Source organism: Plodia interpunctella, chromosome 1, assembly GCF_027563975.2.
Source record: "Plodia interpunctella isolate USDA-ARS_2022_Savannah chromosome 1, ilPloInte3.2, whole genome shotgun sequence".
Classification (NCBI taxonomy): Eukaryota; Metazoa; Arthropoda; class Insecta; order Lepidoptera; family Pyralidae; genus Plodia; species Plodia interpunctella.
In genome coordinates, this window is record NC_071294.1 from 4,550,333 (window position 1) to 4,568,190 (window position 17,858).

At 34.7% G+C, this 17,858-nt stretch overlaps 1 protein-coding gene across 1 annotated transcript; it reads left to right on the top strand.

Moving 5' to 3' along the window:
* Window positions 1–735: 735 nt before the first annotated feature.
* LOC128683657 (long-chain fatty acid transport protein 4-like) lies at window positions 736–16,512 on the top strand. Its single transcript, XM_053769551.2, has 12 exons — window positions 736–1,190; window positions 2,562–2,712; window positions 3,372–3,609; window positions 5,959–6,208; window positions 7,086–7,284; window positions 8,205–8,315; window positions 10,259–10,340; window positions 10,811–10,941; window positions 11,680–11,830; window positions 12,578–12,735; window positions 13,343–13,496; window positions 13,955–16,512. The coding sequence occupies exons 1-12, from the start codon at window positions 1,027–1,029 to the stop codon at window positions 14,113–14,115; spliced, it is 1,950 nt and encodes a 649-aa protein (XP_053625526.1). The 5' UTR covers window positions 736–1,026; the 3' UTR covers window positions 14,116–16,512.
* Window positions 16,513–17,858: the final 1,346 nt, after the last annotated feature.

Consider the following 17,858-nt stretch of genomic DNA (forward strand, 5'->3'; position numbering starts at 1 on the left):
CCAATATAGGAAACATTTTCTTACATCATATTAATATTGTATGTTAGGGCCTTGTGCTCGGGTGACACGGGGCAACTTTCCCTTTTAGCTACGCCACTACTATGAAAAATTTCAACAAGGAACTTTCGATGCGCGAGTTCAATTCAAACTTAATTAGCATCGGCATGAATGATATGAGTACAATTCATACCAATGCTAAATTAAGAAATTGTATTTGAATCATGGATTTAATAAGTACTTCGAGTACAATTCCATGGGTTGGATACTTGTTGTTGTGAGTGTTGAAGTTTTTCTAGATACTTTGTCGATTGACATTTTTACATTAAATCGTTTTTTTTTAATCAAATAAAAAAAACAGTACCTACTATAAAATTTCGAGTGGATGTGTTCAAAATTTTTTCGTATTTGTGATTATAATTACCCTAGCAAAGATTTTGGATAAGGGGTTATAGATTAAGTACGTTATCAATGAAGTGAACCTTAAGCACCAGACATATAAGCATAACTTGAAGTACCTACCTATGACCGTGTCTGTGACCGCCACGAGTGACCTCCATGGATTTAATAAGTACTTCGTGTATGGAGTACATACTAATTCCATGGTGACCGCTTATTCGCCCGTTGTTAACACAAAATTCAAGAATCAAACAAAACGCATCAAAGAAAACTAGTTAGGTACGAGATAGTTATATTAATACGCAATATGTCAATGTCAAACGTCATACGATACGAAATAAATAAGATTCGTTTTTGCCTGAGCTGAGGTTCTTGTTTCGTTTGTTCGTGAAATACGAAATATATATACCTACCTAAATAAAGTTTTTTGTAGAGTTTTTTGCCGATGCATATCTGAATTAAATAGTGGAGGCGAGCAAGATTACCGTTACACAGCCGTATTGAAGTGAGTGGAATTGCCAGCTCTTGCAGCTGATCTCGGGACATCGTGGCGGTCGCGTAGCGAAGAGAACCACAGTGGGTCTTCGTTGGTCAGTTAGCCGCTTTTCGTGGTGGAAAGTAGTCGTGATAATGTTTGTTGCAGCCGCTATTACAGCGGCTTGTTTCGCCGTCTGGATTTATCATGGTTTCCTGTGGGCCGTGGCTGCTTCTATCCTTCTAGTGCTTTTATATGGTGTACTTTTCCATTCAAGATGGTGTTATATTGCGATTAAAACAGTTAAAAGAGATACGAGGTAAGAAACGGGCACGTCATTGTGCCATGTTTATTATGCAGAAGTAGGTAGTTTCCTTAGTTTACCAGCATTATGACTATTTAATGTTTTGTATGTTAAATTTATTTATTGTTGAAATATATTTTAATGCCGTCTGGAATTAATTATTAACTTTTCCATTCATTGATAAATGAGTAATCAAGCAACTTATTTATCTAGTACAATAATGATTTGAGTAATGATTTAAAAACTTTGATATATTTATTTAATACAAAAAAGCAAAATGAAAATGTATTTATTCTACATTTAATTTACTGACCTAGTCAAAGGATGGTGTACGAAAACCAGTTCTTTCAACCTGCTTTAAGAAATGTATATTTAAATGTTCCAAAATATTTGTAGCGCAGACCTCAATTGTTGTTCTAAACTATAGTTGCTGATATTAACTATTTGATTTTTATATTTTTCCATGATTCATCAATATGAATTTGATTTATTTGTTTTTATTCTTTAAAATAAATCATTTATTCTCATACCAAAGATAAAATAAAATGTTACACTTAAAGTAAAAACCAAAGATAAAATGTTACACTTAAAATGTTACACTTAAAGTAAAAACCAAAGATAAAATGTTACACTTAAAGTAAAATATTGTCTTTATATTTGTTATTGATTCATTTAACATATGATGGTCTGATATTTTTTTTTAATATCTCAGAAAATATAAACTGTAATTAACTTTTATTTAAATTTTGTGTTGGAAAATATATATAGTTTTAATTTAATATGTATAATATTTTATTATATTTTAAAAGTATATAAGTAATATTAGATCAAGACAGGATAGATCTACTTCAGTGGATATTTTTTATTGTTGTAATTTGGAAGTGCTAAATCTTTTACAATGAATATTATACATATTTGCATAAATAAATTATACTATTTTTCTAAATTGGACATTTAAAAGAAAGTTGTTATGTAATTTGAAACATGCTTCTATCCTGCTTGAGTGTTAAGAGTGAAAGTGACAATTCTAATCATGTAACTCTTGATATCAACGGGGGATTTGTTTATTAGTCTGTTCATGCCAAATCATAAGTCTAAATTAAACAATAATGTGATAGTGTTGTATAATTTTTTTAGATTCTTTGAAAGTAACATTTTTTTAATAAACAGAAAGTAACATATTATTCAAAAAATCAATCAAATCATATTGAATCCAAAAGTAGTTTTAAAGATTTTCCAAGTAACTTCACAAAATGTAACAGACTGTTTGGGAAGAAACTGGAACATTAGTGAGCATAAACCCATCTCTGGATGGGAATGCTATAGAAGTATGTAAATATTTAAAAAATATATATTTTGTATTTAATTTATAAATATTTCTTTTAGGGCACTCATCTCTTATTTCAAAATATTATGGGTGGCCTTTAAGTTTACAAGAAAAGACTGGACTATTCCGGATATATTCCATGATGTGGTGCGACGGCATCCAAACAAGAGATGCTTCTTGTTCCAGGATGAAGTGTGGACTTTCAAAGAGGTTTGTACATTTTACTATAACTCAAAGTCATTTTGTGGTACACATACATATTATACAAGACTTAAATAATAATTATGTTCTTAAGTGACCTATTCTTAACAGAACATACAATATTCTATCCATGCTATTGAAATACTGTAATATTTTACTAAATGTTTTGTCAATGTAAGGATTGCTTCACTGATCTTAGCTTCTCTCTCACACTGACTAACATTATTAACATTAATACTGTCATATAATATCTATTGAGATATAGCTATCATTACCTAAAAATAATAACTAAAGAATTTTTCCTCCTCACTGTATGTGCATTATTAATTCAAAAAGAATAAATTTCTTTGGTAGCTTTCATGATGTCTAGTTTTTACTCATTCTGTGAATAAAGTTACTTTCCTTGAAAATCAATCATTAAGTCAAGTGGCCTTTTTCTCAATGATTAATTTAAAAATATATTCTATCAAAATATCAAAGTTATACGGCAGAATTTTATGATTATCTACATGATTACATTGTGAAATTAAACAATCAGTCCTAATTGTGCGCTCCATTAACTCTTAATTACGCCCGATTCTAAGAAAAGTATTAGTCATATTTACAACATGAAATAGTAATTTATTACTATAAACTTTGTAAAAAAAAAATTTGAATCCTCCTTCTAGGTGGAAGACTACAGTTTGCGCATGACTGCCGTGCTCCGCTCCCAGGGCATCGGCAAGGGCCGCATCGTTGGCTTGCTCATGAACAACTGCCCCCAAATGCCTGCCATTTGGCTGGGCAATGCTCGTGTCGGTGCTATCACACCTCTGATCAACACCAACCAGCGCGGTAATGCGTTGCTGCATTCGATTAATATTGCGAAGTGTGATGCGCTTATTTTCTCTGAAGAATACCTCCCTGGTGAGTTTCTATTTGTTATTGCTAAACGTCATGATCATTATTACCATATGTCATCACCTATAATAACAATATTACATAACTATCGGCTTTAAACATACATATGATTAACCACTGATATTCTAAGCAATGCCAATATTATCCTACAAATATTATAATGGGAAAGTTTGTGAGGATGTATATGTGTATGTACGTTTGTTACTCTTTCGCGCAAAAATTTACTAGACCGATTATTATGAAATTAGTACACGGGTAGAATATAACTTGGAATAAAACATAAGGTACTTTTTATCCCGAAATTCCCACGGGAGAGAAGCCCCGGGCGCAGCTAGTATAAAATATTGATCACACCATATTAAACGAAATCTCAATATTTTTGTATTATACCTAAATTAAGTTTCATTATTAATTATGGAAACCTATCGTAATAATTAGCTAATTTGTAATTCCGACAACGTAATTAATTCCGAACTCCCGAGGCACGTTAATATGTGTCAATGTGCATTTAAAGGTTTAAAGAATATGTCACATCATTATTATGTTTTGGCCAATGATTAGTGATACAACAAAAATATTAATAGAGGTAACAACGTAAAGTTTAAGGTCATGTGCACGTGTACAAAAGGAAGATTACGTTCATTACAAGTGAGCTGAATTCGAAGTGTGTCTACAGTTGTGGCTTTAAAGAACTACACATCTTACCGAGTGGGAGTGGTGCCATAGAAAGAAAGAAAACATTTATTTGCCAAAAACATGAGTACAAATATACAAATTGATGTCAAGATTAATTAAACCTACGTGTACCGAATATAGGTATGCAAATATAAATAAATAAAGAGGAGCATGCTATCCACTACAAATAACAAAAAAAAAATTATAATGTATACTAGCACTAAATTCTATCTGAGTCTATCATTAAAGAAATCATTTAAAGTATAATAACATTTATCAGTTAATAAAGACTTGAGGTGATTTTTAAATAGATTTAAATTTAAGCTTTTATATTGATTTGTAATTTTGTTGTAAATTTTCGGTGCCATACATACTATGCTATTACTTTATAATGTGTTCTATAACCTTAACTTGTTTGTTACTTTATCATCAGATATTTTACTCTGGTCTTTCGTGCCTGTGATCTCTATCATTGAACGCAGAGGCATTGGCAATTGTAATAATAGAAATAACACTAAAGCCAGCGGTGTATAGCGTGTTTACAAACACACACGCAGTGAGCCTAATCTTGCTGGCCTACACAATGGTTATCGACGAGAACTCATGTCGAATAATAGTTCTTTCTATATCTAAGAAATTGATACTTATTGTTCCAATTTAGGAAAGAAAACCAGAATGTAAAAATAATCTTTTTGACCAGCATAACGCACATTGTTAGTGAGATAATACTAGTTCCTATGACTTGTTGTTTGGCCAATAGACAATAACTTCAAGTAACAAAGGTTACTAACATGAAACTACGATAACATACTTAAGTGCTGCTATCAGTAGGGTCATGAACTGACTGACCTCTTGCTTTTTAGAGCGATACAGTAAAATGAGCCGTAATGTGGCATGTGGTCCCGCCCTAGAATAGGACCACTCCAAAACCAAGTACAAGGCGACTAAGGGACACATGCCTTAAAAGCTTATAGCCAACAATAGGATATCCAAAGGGGTCAGGCAGGCAGCCGGTTGTAAAAGCATAGCTCCGAATATAACTGGGAACACGCGAGAAATAAGGCCGCAAGGGCATAATTTCAATTATAAAACTGAGGCTATGAAAATATCCCCTTCCCTCTCTCGCTCAAACTTGCTGTAGGAATATCTAACAGCATTTCGGAAATGACCACATAGCTACCATTTTAATTCCATACCATTATAGACGTTTACGCGACACGGGTAGTGCCCTCACTTAAATTTCTGCTATTAATGTAATAGCCAGTGGATTATTATGTTTTCGTCTCTCTCGGAATATTAGTTATAATAATCACTGACATTTCATTACAACTACTGCCTCGAACTTCGACCTCGCATTAACGTCAATAAAAAGAAGTACCCCTTTCGCGTCTATCTGTCTGTATAAACATGATGAACTCAAAACTGGACGCCACGTGCCATTGTATTCTCTACCAGTCAACGATCGAAACGAACGAATTGAAAACGGCTTAAATAAATATAGTAAACATTCGCACTCTCCAGCTTTTTAACCATTTCTACATGGAAAATCACCGCATTTCAATGACGGAGCATTGATGTGAAAGAAGAACGAACAAACACACTTTTACATAATCAATCAGATTAAGGTTATATCAAAAATAGTGGAACTATGCAAAATAACAATTATTATATAATTTCCAGCCATTCAAGACATTTCAAACCAGCTGGAGCCATCTCTCAAGCTGTTCAAGTTCTCGCATCGCCCCCTCAACCCCTCTACCCCGCAACCTCCTATAGGGGACGCCATCGCAGACCTGACTTACTTGCTGGAAACCACCGCCCCTGCCCCCTGGACCTTGGCTGACGCCGAAGGGTTCAATGGAAAACTTCTATACATTTACACATCAGGAACTACAGGGTTGCCTAAGGCTGCAGTAATATCCAATGCCAGGTAACTCGTCTTGTGTTCCCGTTGACCTGTTTTAACATACAATAGCTGTAGGTACTTGTCTTTTCTCAATTATAGTTTTTTTTTCAATCGAGTACATAATTCGTTGTCAATTTTTCTTCGACATTATGCTAAATATACACGCCACTTGACTCCAAATGCCAATCATTTTTTTAATCACCCCTAAAGTAGTAGTGTTACAACTCATCCATGTGTTGCGTAATTCAATACAATGGTATTATGCGAATAAATAATATGAACATGAATGTTATCTGATCATGCAATTTCTATAAGTAGATTTTTTTACGTCAACGTAACTTAAAATTTCCATACTGAGTCTCCAAACCAAATTCATGTGTAAATTAATATTATTCTAATATATGCCATATGCTATCTATTACAAATCTATTCTGATTTTTGTTCTTTGTGTGTTTCTAGTACTCGTTTCTCTTGATTGTCTATAGTTTTCTTTATCTACGATGTAAAAGATTTTTTAAATAATAAGAGACGAACCAACTTTAAACCTGTTAATTGGTAGCTCATTATTTTGAGTTTGGCTCGTATAAGCTAAACCCAGTTTCGCCTGGGCGTCTAAAAACAATTAAATAAATTAAAAGTAATATATTCGTGTTCATCCTGAGCGACATCAAAATTTTATATGGTGCTTGTTTGATAGTAATGTATTGTGACGTAACGAATTTTGGAGTCAATAAGCATTTTCAATATACTTTAATGAGATCGAAAATATTAAGTGACGACGATCAATTTAAGTGACGTTTTTGATTATTTAATTACCCCTACCTTCATACATTTTATTTTTTACCCAGTCGAATAGCTAATTAAAAAATTAAAAGGTAATAATTTTATTCTTGACCCATAGATTCGTGTTCATGGTGAGCGGCATCTACTTCATGGGTCTGAAGAGTTCGGACGAGGTGTATTGCCCGTTGCCGCTGTACCACACGGCCGGCGGCGTCGTCAGCGTGGGCCAGGCCCTCATCATGGGCTGCACCGTCGTCCTGAAAAAGAAGTTCTCCGCTTCACAGTTCTTCCCCGACTGCGCCAAATACAATGCCACTGTGAGTTTTTTGATAGCTAAGTACGGGTACTTAGCTACCGAAAGTGAGGAGCACCACGAAGTGAAGTACCGGGGTACTTCACTTCGTGGTGCTCCTCACTTTCCGTACAGTTTCAGAGTTTCAGTGTAAATAAAGAGGAATAATATAGAGGTCCCGGGTTTCATTCCCGGTCAGGTCAAGATGGAAAATTATATTTTTCAGATCGACCTAGCTCTTGTATGTTTATCTATCCATACTAATATTATAAATGTGATAGTGTGTTTGTTTTCAACGGATTGAGATGATTTTTGGTGTCATAGGCTACTTTTTGTCGGGCAACAGCTAGTGCATATATGTATAAATAAATCAATATATTAGGACAAATCACACAGATTGAGCTAGTCCCAAATTAAGTTCGAGACTTGTGTTATGAACTTACTTTATATACTTGTATATGTTATAAAATATAGTATCGTTGAGTTACACAAGATCTTACTTTGAACTTATTAAATCTGTGATTTGTCCATATATATTTATCTATACTACTAGATGTTACCCGGAGCTTCGCTCCCGTGGAAATTTTGAGATGAAATATATAATATATAACATAAGAATTTTTGAAATCGGTTCAGCTGTTTCGGAGATTACCCGCCGCAAACTCACAAACGCTTATCTCTTTAACAATAGTATAGATAAATAGATTATATAGGTATTATAAAGGGGTAAGCGTTTGTGAGTTTTTTTGTTTGAAGCGGGTAATCTTCGAAACTACCCAATCTATTTCAAAAATTCTTTCACCATTATAAAGGTACACTATCGAATATTGCTATAGGCTATATTTTATCTCAAAATTCCCATGGGAGCGAAGTCCCGGGAAACATCTAGTTATTTATATTATTAAAATCACCTGTGCACTTACATATCGATATATTCACCAACAGGCGGCGCACTACATCGGCGAGATGTGTCGCTACGTGCTGGCCACGCCGCCCTCGCCCGCCGACACGCAACACAAAGTGCGCATCATCTACGGCAACGGACTACGACCTCAGGTAACACTATAATAAGACCTGATAAAGAAGAGTTTATATACCAATCTAAATCATGTATAGTAGTTTTCATAGACCACCATTTGCTTCCGGTTAAGGAAAACCTCGTGAAATTGCCAGTTTTAGTTCACTAGTGTGTATGCGATTAATTGCCACTAGATGTCTGTAAGAAGTCGTAAAAGTTATGTCGACTTGCGACTTGAGTAAAATCTGACACACAGTGTTAGAAATTAACTCACACGACAAAAAGAAGTAAAGAAAACGGATTTTTAACGAACTGCATTTATTTGTTAATGCAATACCAAATATAATGGCCAAGGTTGATAGACGCCCTTTGTTGTCAGCCAAGACGACACAGCGCCCTAGTTCGTTTTGTACTCTCTATAGGTACTTTAGAGGGTAAATTGTACTTATGCTTTACCATACACTCGACTGACCTACATCATGCGTTTATCGAAACGATGCAATCTATGAGCTCCCTACTGATTAGTGTGGAATTAATTTGAAATTAGTTGTAACATTTCCATAGACTATTAAAATAATGTTACTATTGTACGCACATTTTAAAATATTAGATTATAAAAAAAAAATCATTAATAAAATGTCCTTACGACCAATGACATTAATCTGTACTATGCCTGTGTACTCATTTGGGACTTTGAAACTATTATATAATTTAAAATTTAAATTTACAATACTACATTTTGATAGAAAGATGACATTGCGTTATATTTTTTTTGCATCCGTGCGTCAAAATAAAATAAAAGATATTATAGAATAAGACATGCCCGTTGTACGAAGTACTTATTAAATCCATGGACATGTCCTTCTACAAGTTATTAGTTGTTACCGCTTATGAATTTACATTAATGTCTCTGGGATTTTAGAGAACTGATAAAAAATTTCATGCATGCATGTCATGTAACATGCCAAATGATGGTAGAGGGGTTAAACAATACCATCGTAATTATACCGAAAAAAGGTTGCGTAATCTTTTTGACAGTACAATAATATAATCCACGTCTTTGTGAAAAAAGTCGACCTCAGGCTTCAATGTAATGTTTTTAAATCTTTGACCTCAGGTAATTGCGAAAATAAGCACAATGACATAATATGCAATAAGGCTGATTTACACCAAACGAACAGCGGTGCACCAATGTGTGGCCTCGGGCCGTAACCATAGCCAGCCATTGGTTGAACAGCCAGAGTGGGAATAAACTGAGCATTCTATTTCAGGCTTTACACTATTGTGAGTCGTTCCGAAACGCCAGTAGTTTGTAGCTTGTGAGAAATAACTATAAATATAAAAATTGACGAGAAAAAGTGCCTGTGAAGGTCTAATTTCTGAATAAATGATTTGAATTTGAGTGTGTAGCCCTGGTAGAAGGGGCAAACCCAAGAAGTGCGGGCTTGATATCGCCAGGGATGACGTGCGTGCCAATAGTCTGAAAACTAGGGATGCCGACGACCGACCGTGCGAAATGGAGACGAAAAAGTAGGAAAGCGGATCTTGGGCTTCGACGCTCAACGGCTGAAAAGGAACTGGGAGAACGATCAGATGAGAGAGAGACACTTGGAAGTTGTAACGTAATTTATTTTCGCTTATTTTATTCATGCGAGTAGCAAATGTAAATTATATTTATTATTATTTAAATGTAAATTCATACTCTTCGTAAGTAACTAATATTTTTTCATACAAAATTTGACAGCCATAGCCATATAAGTACTTACTTACAAAATGATGACATTGGACTTTATTGTAATTGCTCACAGAAGTAAAATTTACGTAAGAACTTACAAGTGTAGAAAAATATATTTTTGTTTATATTACTGGCAAAGAACCCAATAAATCGACTCTTTAAATTGTCCAAAAGAGCCAAGTGTATATTAATGTTTTTGATACTATTTTATGAGTACATGCTAATTGTATACAATTTTTATTTTAGATCTGGAATGATTTCATCAAGAGGTTCAATATCAAGCACGTGACAGAGTTTTATGGAGCCACAGAAGGGAATGCGAACATATGTAAGCAATCCTAATATTAGCTAAATTATATCTAGTTTGATTATTAATTGTCTATTAAATGGCGCACGTGCCTTTTAAACTTTCGACGTTTCGATTTCAATTCGTCAACTTTTACCTTTTCAAGAAGTTTCTCGAATCAAAAGGTTGCCTTGAAGAAACTTCTTACAGCGATAAGGCATAAACTTCATTTATTTCAGACAGCTCTCATTTATGTAGTACAAACAAGTTAATAACCCGTCTACATCATAATAAGTACCCCTGTCGCTTCTGTTTGTCTATATGAAGACGATTAACTCAAAACTTCTAGCCAGATTTTTATGTTTCTAACCAATATATTCATGAGGATGGTTTAGGTGTGTAATTTATTATGGGACGGACAGCTAGTAATAAGATAAAATAATAAGGCTGTAGGAGCGCAGGCACGCTAGGTCTCAAAAGCCATATATTTTAGCGTCAAATCTTATTTCCAGTGAACACGGACGGCACACCGGGCGCGGTTGGTTTCGTGTCCCGTATCATCCCCAAGGTGTACCCCATCGCGATCATCAAGGTGGACCAGGAGACTGGGGAACCGATCCGAGATTACAACGGACTTTGTCAGGTAACTACAACCAAATAATCATCAACAATATTTAATCTGCTGGGGCACTGGCCTTCCATACAAATAGATGGATAAGGAGTATGAGCTATGGCACATACTCATACATACTCTCGCTGTCTTGTCACTACATGACACACCACTGTGATGTAAAGTTAAACAAATAATTATTTTTATTTAACGCCCAGTGTGGTCTATTCTAAAGCAAGATCACACGTCACATTTTTTTTGTATAATCAAAACAATGCGAATGTGACTAAGGGATGGTGCCTCTCAATACAATAGCATTCCCAAAGACGTTTTAACAGTTGTAACATCACAGATGAATCTTAATTGTTAGCCCACATGCCTTTACGGGATCACAGCCCCGAATTAAACCGGGAATACGCGATAATGAGAGAGTACAGTACATAAAAAATATAGTGTTAAAAGTATATATACTTTCGCAAACAAAATTGTTCTCCCAAAAAATTGCAAATATTTGTTTGTTTGTTTGTTTGTTTGTTTGTTTGTTTGTTTGTTTGTTTGTTTGTTTGTTTGTTTGTTTGTTTGTTTGTTTGTTTGTTTGTTTGTTTGTTTGTTTGTTTGTTTGTTTGTTTGTTTGTTTGTTTGTTTGTTTGTTTGTTTCACGCATTTATCTACTGGATCGATTGGTATGAAATTTGGTACACGGGCAGAAAGTGACCTGGAATAACACATAGGGTACTTTTTATACTAGCTAGTAATGATATATTTGAACAGGTGGCGGCACCGAACGAGCCCGGCGTGTTTATCGGCAAGATATCTGCCAACAACCCGTCGCGGCAGTACCTGGGCTACGTGGACCGGGCGGCCTCGGCCAAGAAGGTCGTCAGGGACGTCTTCACCAAAGGGGACGCCGCTTTTATATCTGGTAAGTCATGTCCACCATTTTGTTTATTTATTTATTTAAAAATACGATTTGTAAACGTACAATAGGCGGACTTAACGCCTCGTATACCAGGAATACAAGACTAGTTAAACAATTAATAAAATAAATAATAATTAAAAACACTAGACAGATTCATTAGTCAATATTTATGTCGTACGGTGAATGCTCTGTGGTATGGTATATATAATTTTGTTAATTAAGGGCCTGTTTCACCGCTGTTAATGCATCTATTTATGATAGAGAAGCTGATTGTATTAAAGTTAGCCTTTTTAATAATAAAACAGAAGGTAGCCACAAAACTATTTAAATTTACCGATACATACGGGCTATGGGTACCAGAAGGGCGTAGAGGCGAAGAGGGAGACCGCGTAAGAGATGGCGGGACGATATTGATGGGTTTCTGTCTGCGGGGGCAACAGGCTGCTTTCTTTGCCCACCATTGGGAAACATCAACAGGCTAGCCAAAAAAAGTACCTACATAAATAGATAAACATCCATGATTGGTACATTGGATTTGTAGGCCAAATCCCCCAACCACCCTCTGATTGGAGCGTTTCGACCGTTGCGGCCGCGCTGTCATTACAAAGATCAGAATTAGTTTTACTATCCGACTTTTGAATAATTATTCTGTATTGTGGTAAATGTCAATTTTATAAATGAGAGAAAATTTGACGGATCGTAATGACAGACATTGAGAAACACACGTACCTGTAACGTTTTGCGTCGCAGGCGACATCCTGGTGGCGGACGAGCTGGGCTACCTGTACTTCCGGGACCGCACCGGCGACACGTTCCGCTGGCGCGGCGAGAACGTCAGCACCACCGAGGTCGAGGCCGCCATCTCCAGGGTCGCCGCGCACAGGGACGCTGTGGTCTTCGGCGTTCTGGTATATTTTTATCTATCCACTAGCTCTTGGCCGCGGCTGCGCTCGCGTGAATTTTCCGACTGGGACAGTTAATTTCCCTATGTCGTTCTCCATACTTTGAACTACATGAATGTTAAATTTCAAGAAGATTGGTGGAGTAGATAGAGCGTGAAGAGGTAAACAAACTTGCTTTCGCATGTATGAAATTAGTTAAGATTTACTAGCTGTGCCCCGGAATTTCGCTTCACTGGATACATGGTTAAAACGGAAACATATGATTGTAATTCGAGTGCTGTTGCAAAAAATAGATATAAATATGATTGACTACCGCTTCATGTTTTATTAACCCCCGACGACAGAAGGAGAGGTTAGGAGGAGTTATAAGTTTAACGTGTCTGTACATCTGTCAGCGGCCAAACATCTGAATCGGTATTGATTTATGATAAGAATTTAATCGAGAATGTCCTTATCTATTTAAGTAAATGTGCGTCCGGAAACCGTCCGTTTGGAAACCGTCAAATCTTTTCTAGCAGGGTTTCTTAATTTTTATTTTTATTTATTTGTCATATATCTATTAATATTTATTGCAAAATTCACTCCCGTTATTACAATCAAGTAAATTCCTTAGGTGCCAAACATCGAAGGTCGGGCAGGCATGTGCGGTATAGTGGACGCGGACGGGACTCTCGACCTGGAGCAGCTGTACCGGGACCTCACCAACGAACTCCCGGGATACGCCAGACCTGTGTTCCTGAGGGTCATGGCCAGCGTCGACCTCACGGGTAAATATGTCAATTAGACATTGACAAGATTTTTATAAAAATGACATTTTTGCCATAAGCTTTTATTGTCGTCAGATCTTGTTGCATTCCTGCATTCAACGTGTGACAAAAAAATCATGTCCGTTGATGGGTTCCTTTTTGGGAGCCGATCCTGGGTATATTATCAGGTCATGCTTAGGTTCAGGTTATGCTCATTATAATGCATTGTCATGGCATGACACTTTATCTTAAGAATTGACAAAAAATAACGTTTATCAAGGTGTAACAAGACCTTCTGTTTTACAATGTTTTCGTCTTTTATCAATCTTTATTACTTGCGGGAGAGTCATAGCCAGAACTGACGAAACTAAAAAGCCGCTTATTGGTGTAATTGAGACTCTCATTGATTGCCTATCAGAAAAATCTCCAATTTACAGTCGTTTTACTGCAAAACTAAGTAAACAATTTTGTCCTTGCAGGTACGTTCAAAATGAAGAAAACCGACATTCAAAAGGAGGGCTTCGACCCGACCCTGGTAAAGAACGACAAACTGTACTATTTAGACACGAAACTCGGTAGGTACGTGCCCCTCGGCCCTGAGGAATACCAGAAAATCAACAGCGGCCAAATTAGACTGTGATCTGTTAGTACATTTTTTTATTTCGTCACATTTTTAACATCATACAGAAATGACTTGTCTCACGTGACAAAGAAAATACAATAAACATGGTGGTACTTTTACCTCTAAACAACGTTTTGTATTTTATCTCAGTTTTAAATTTAATTGTTATATTCAAGTCGGAAATAAAAACACGAAGTGAAAGAAATAAAATTCGCTATTGCAAATAAGTTTATCACGACCACACATAGCAATCGTTGAAATTCTATCCCATTTTAGCAAAGAGAAATAATTAAGTCTTGTAAAGTGAAAAAAATGAGCGAAGAAAATAAAGAGTGATTTCTTATGCTGCTTACAAAAATAAAACTCACTTATTTAAACAATGATATATATACTTGTATCTTGCAAGCTTCACTTGTTCCTTCTGACTTAGAAGACCACACAGTGTGGTGAAAAGTGTTTGTGTATTTAGATTTTTTGTTCTTCCTTCTAGTTAGCAATACTCAATGTACTTAATTCGATCAGAAATCTCAAGGCAAATAATTTATAGGCATTTTTATAGAATAATAATTAATCTTATGCATTCCTAAGAGCGCATTTTTGCGTTAAATATTTACTTGTTTTGTATTTGTATAAGTACCTATGTATAAATAAATCACTAACCGTACTTATGATGTCACAAAACTTTGTTATTATGTTTGTTGTTACTGTGTTATGTGACAGCTATCTTTACTTTAATTTCTAAAGTATGCATATATTTTCTCACTTCCGTATTTATAATACAATTGTATGTAATTAAATTATTATTTCTTTTATAATTTAGGGTATAAAAAGCAAAAGTGTACCTTTTGCTGCTTTTACTGGGATTAGATGGTAATTTTAAATTTAATTTATAAAATTATTGTTATTTTTCGTTTGGAAAATGAATACTTAATGTAATTTGCAACTCAATGCAAGTAAAAGTGCTATATGTTAAGATTTCAGATGTTAAATTATTTCAATATACATATATTATATTGGTAAGAATAAGATAATGAAGAAGTTTATAATTCTACTTCTACTGTATGGGACTTATGGCAAAAAATACAGCAAAGGAAACATGGAAGATATTATTTTGCTTATTTAAACATTCATAAAATCAACCTTTACGGCTTTTAACTTTTTTTTTTAAGTGTCTATGGCATCTTAAAAAATTTACTTTTATCCCAATTGTGGTGACGGGAATATGTTGTTGTATTTTTTAAATATTTTATTTAATTTTACCTGTAAGTAGATTAAGGAAACTGACGAATTTCAACACAAGTAAAATATTGAGCTGTGTTAAACATAGATAATATTGTGTTTTATCTTATTGGTTAAAAATTGTACAAAAGAATATTGCCGAAAATTGAAAGCTTGTTAAATAAAATTAATATTTATGTACAGGTCAACTAAGAAATTTAATTTGCTACGGGCCTAGAATAAACAAATCTTAATTTACTGCAAACTAAACAAAAACGCGTTTATTAATTCTATTAATTCCTTTGGATGAATATACATTAATTTTAAACAACTCCTTGTTATCTCATTAATATAATTTTATTAGTTAAATTGAATATATTTTTTATTGATTTGATAATTTTATGTGGCAAAAAGGGATGTGGTTATTATTATACTTTAATTGTAATTTAATGTCATCAACTGCTATAACTAACTATGACATAGTAATAAAGTTCGCATGTAAAAGTGTAGTTAAACTGAAATAGGCTTCTTGTTGGCTTCCCAGCGTTAAAGATTATTCCGTTTTAATAATTATTGTATCCCAAAAATAGAACCTCGTAAATTCGTTACAGACTGTGCGTACTAAATTTCAACGCAACTTGTTTAGCAGATTCGGAGCAAACTGGGCGTGAATGTCGGTTCGACGTACTTATAGAAGTTTTAGTACCCATGGTAGAACATTTATTAAATTTGAATCAACCACAGATCTGTACATACTTAAGGACCTACGTCGTGTATTTATATTTTAGATCTGCATTTGAAAGATTCTCATGTAGTCATACTTCGCATTCCAACAGAAATTCTACATATTAATAAGTACCTGCATCCACCAAAAGTGATATTTATTGTTTGCAGTTTTAATTACATGCATTTGTAAAAAAGATATATTTTACGTACTTACCTGAATTAATTATGTTTAACTACACTATACGTAGGTATTATACATCAAATTATTCGAATATTCGCGAATGAAATAGTACTAGATGGTTAATGTTAAACACATCTATGGGTAGGATGCTTAACCTTGCTTACATAAAGGCAAAATTACAAATAATTATGAAGACTGGTTCGATTGTGTTGTGTATTTATTTCAAGTAAATAAAGCAATCGGTGATCATAAAGCATAATGTATTTGTATAGTAAACATATATTTTTATACACAGTGTTTTATTTAATATATTTACGCCTGTGTTTTATAAATGTGATATTGATTTTAACAAACGCATATTTATAGTCTGTTATGCGCCTATGGTTCCACCCTAGAGTAGGACCATCCACATCGCTGCATGCTGTAGATAGGCAACAATAGCATTTCTAACGAAGGTTGACGTCAGGCAGGCGGTTAGTTGTAAAATCACAGCTGAATCTTTAAATGTTTAATAGTTTACTTTTTACGGGCTTCCCGCGACGTCACAGCACCGAATGATACCGGGAAAACATGCGAAGATGAAAAAGTTGGTATGAGTAGGTAAAATTCTGATTGGTCATTCTTGTTAGTCTGTAGTGAAGAGGGTCCATATCGATCGACGATCGTATCGGTAAGTGTGAGTCTGAAAGCGTGGACGTAAAAATAACAAAGCAGTGTTTATTTTACTCTGACTTACATATACTTGAAATTTGGACTTTAATTTTTTTTTATTCACTCGTTTACTCAGTGATAAAAAATGTGTTTCTTTGTCTTAGTTGCCTATTGAAAAGTCAATATTATGTACATTTATAAATATTACAAACAATGTTTCATGTTTTACATATTGTTAAACTAGCTGATGGCCGCGAATTCGTTCGCGTGGCCGAACAATTTTTGGTAAGGAGTCAAAATTATTAGAGAAATTTAACTGTACAGACAAAGCGTAACAATACCTATACAGAAGATGCTCATCAGACTGAAAAACGAAAACTGACCGTTATGACTCTTCAGGTGTTCCAGATATTTTTTTACTTAAACAGGAAATGAAGATGCTCATCAGACTGAAAAACGTTTGTTAACGTGTCATTTGACGACCTCCGTGGCCTAATGGTTATCACGCCGGACTGCTACACTGGAGGTCCCGGGTTCGATCCCCAGTCAGATCAACATGGATATGTATATGTTATAGAAGATAATATCGTTGGTTTAGTATCCCATAACACAAGTTTCGAACTTACTTTGGGGCTAAATCAATCTGTGTGATTTGTCCCTATATATATATGTATAAATTTGTATATTTCCTGTAGTTTCGCTGGACCATTATGACTCTTCTTCTGGTGTTCCAGATCTTCACTTTATACTTCAACAGGAAATGCTCATCAGGTTGAACAACTTTTGTTATGACGTCTTTTCTTTATTTCCTATAGTTTAGCATCATGGGTTTGTATCAGATCTTCGATTTTTATACCTCAAAACTTTTGTTAGGGCGTCATTTCTAGTTAAATTATGGAAGTACCTACATAAACATGTTGATATCTTTACGATATGCCCTATGATAGAGCCTTCGAATTCTGAAATTACAGGAACGGAACTCTAA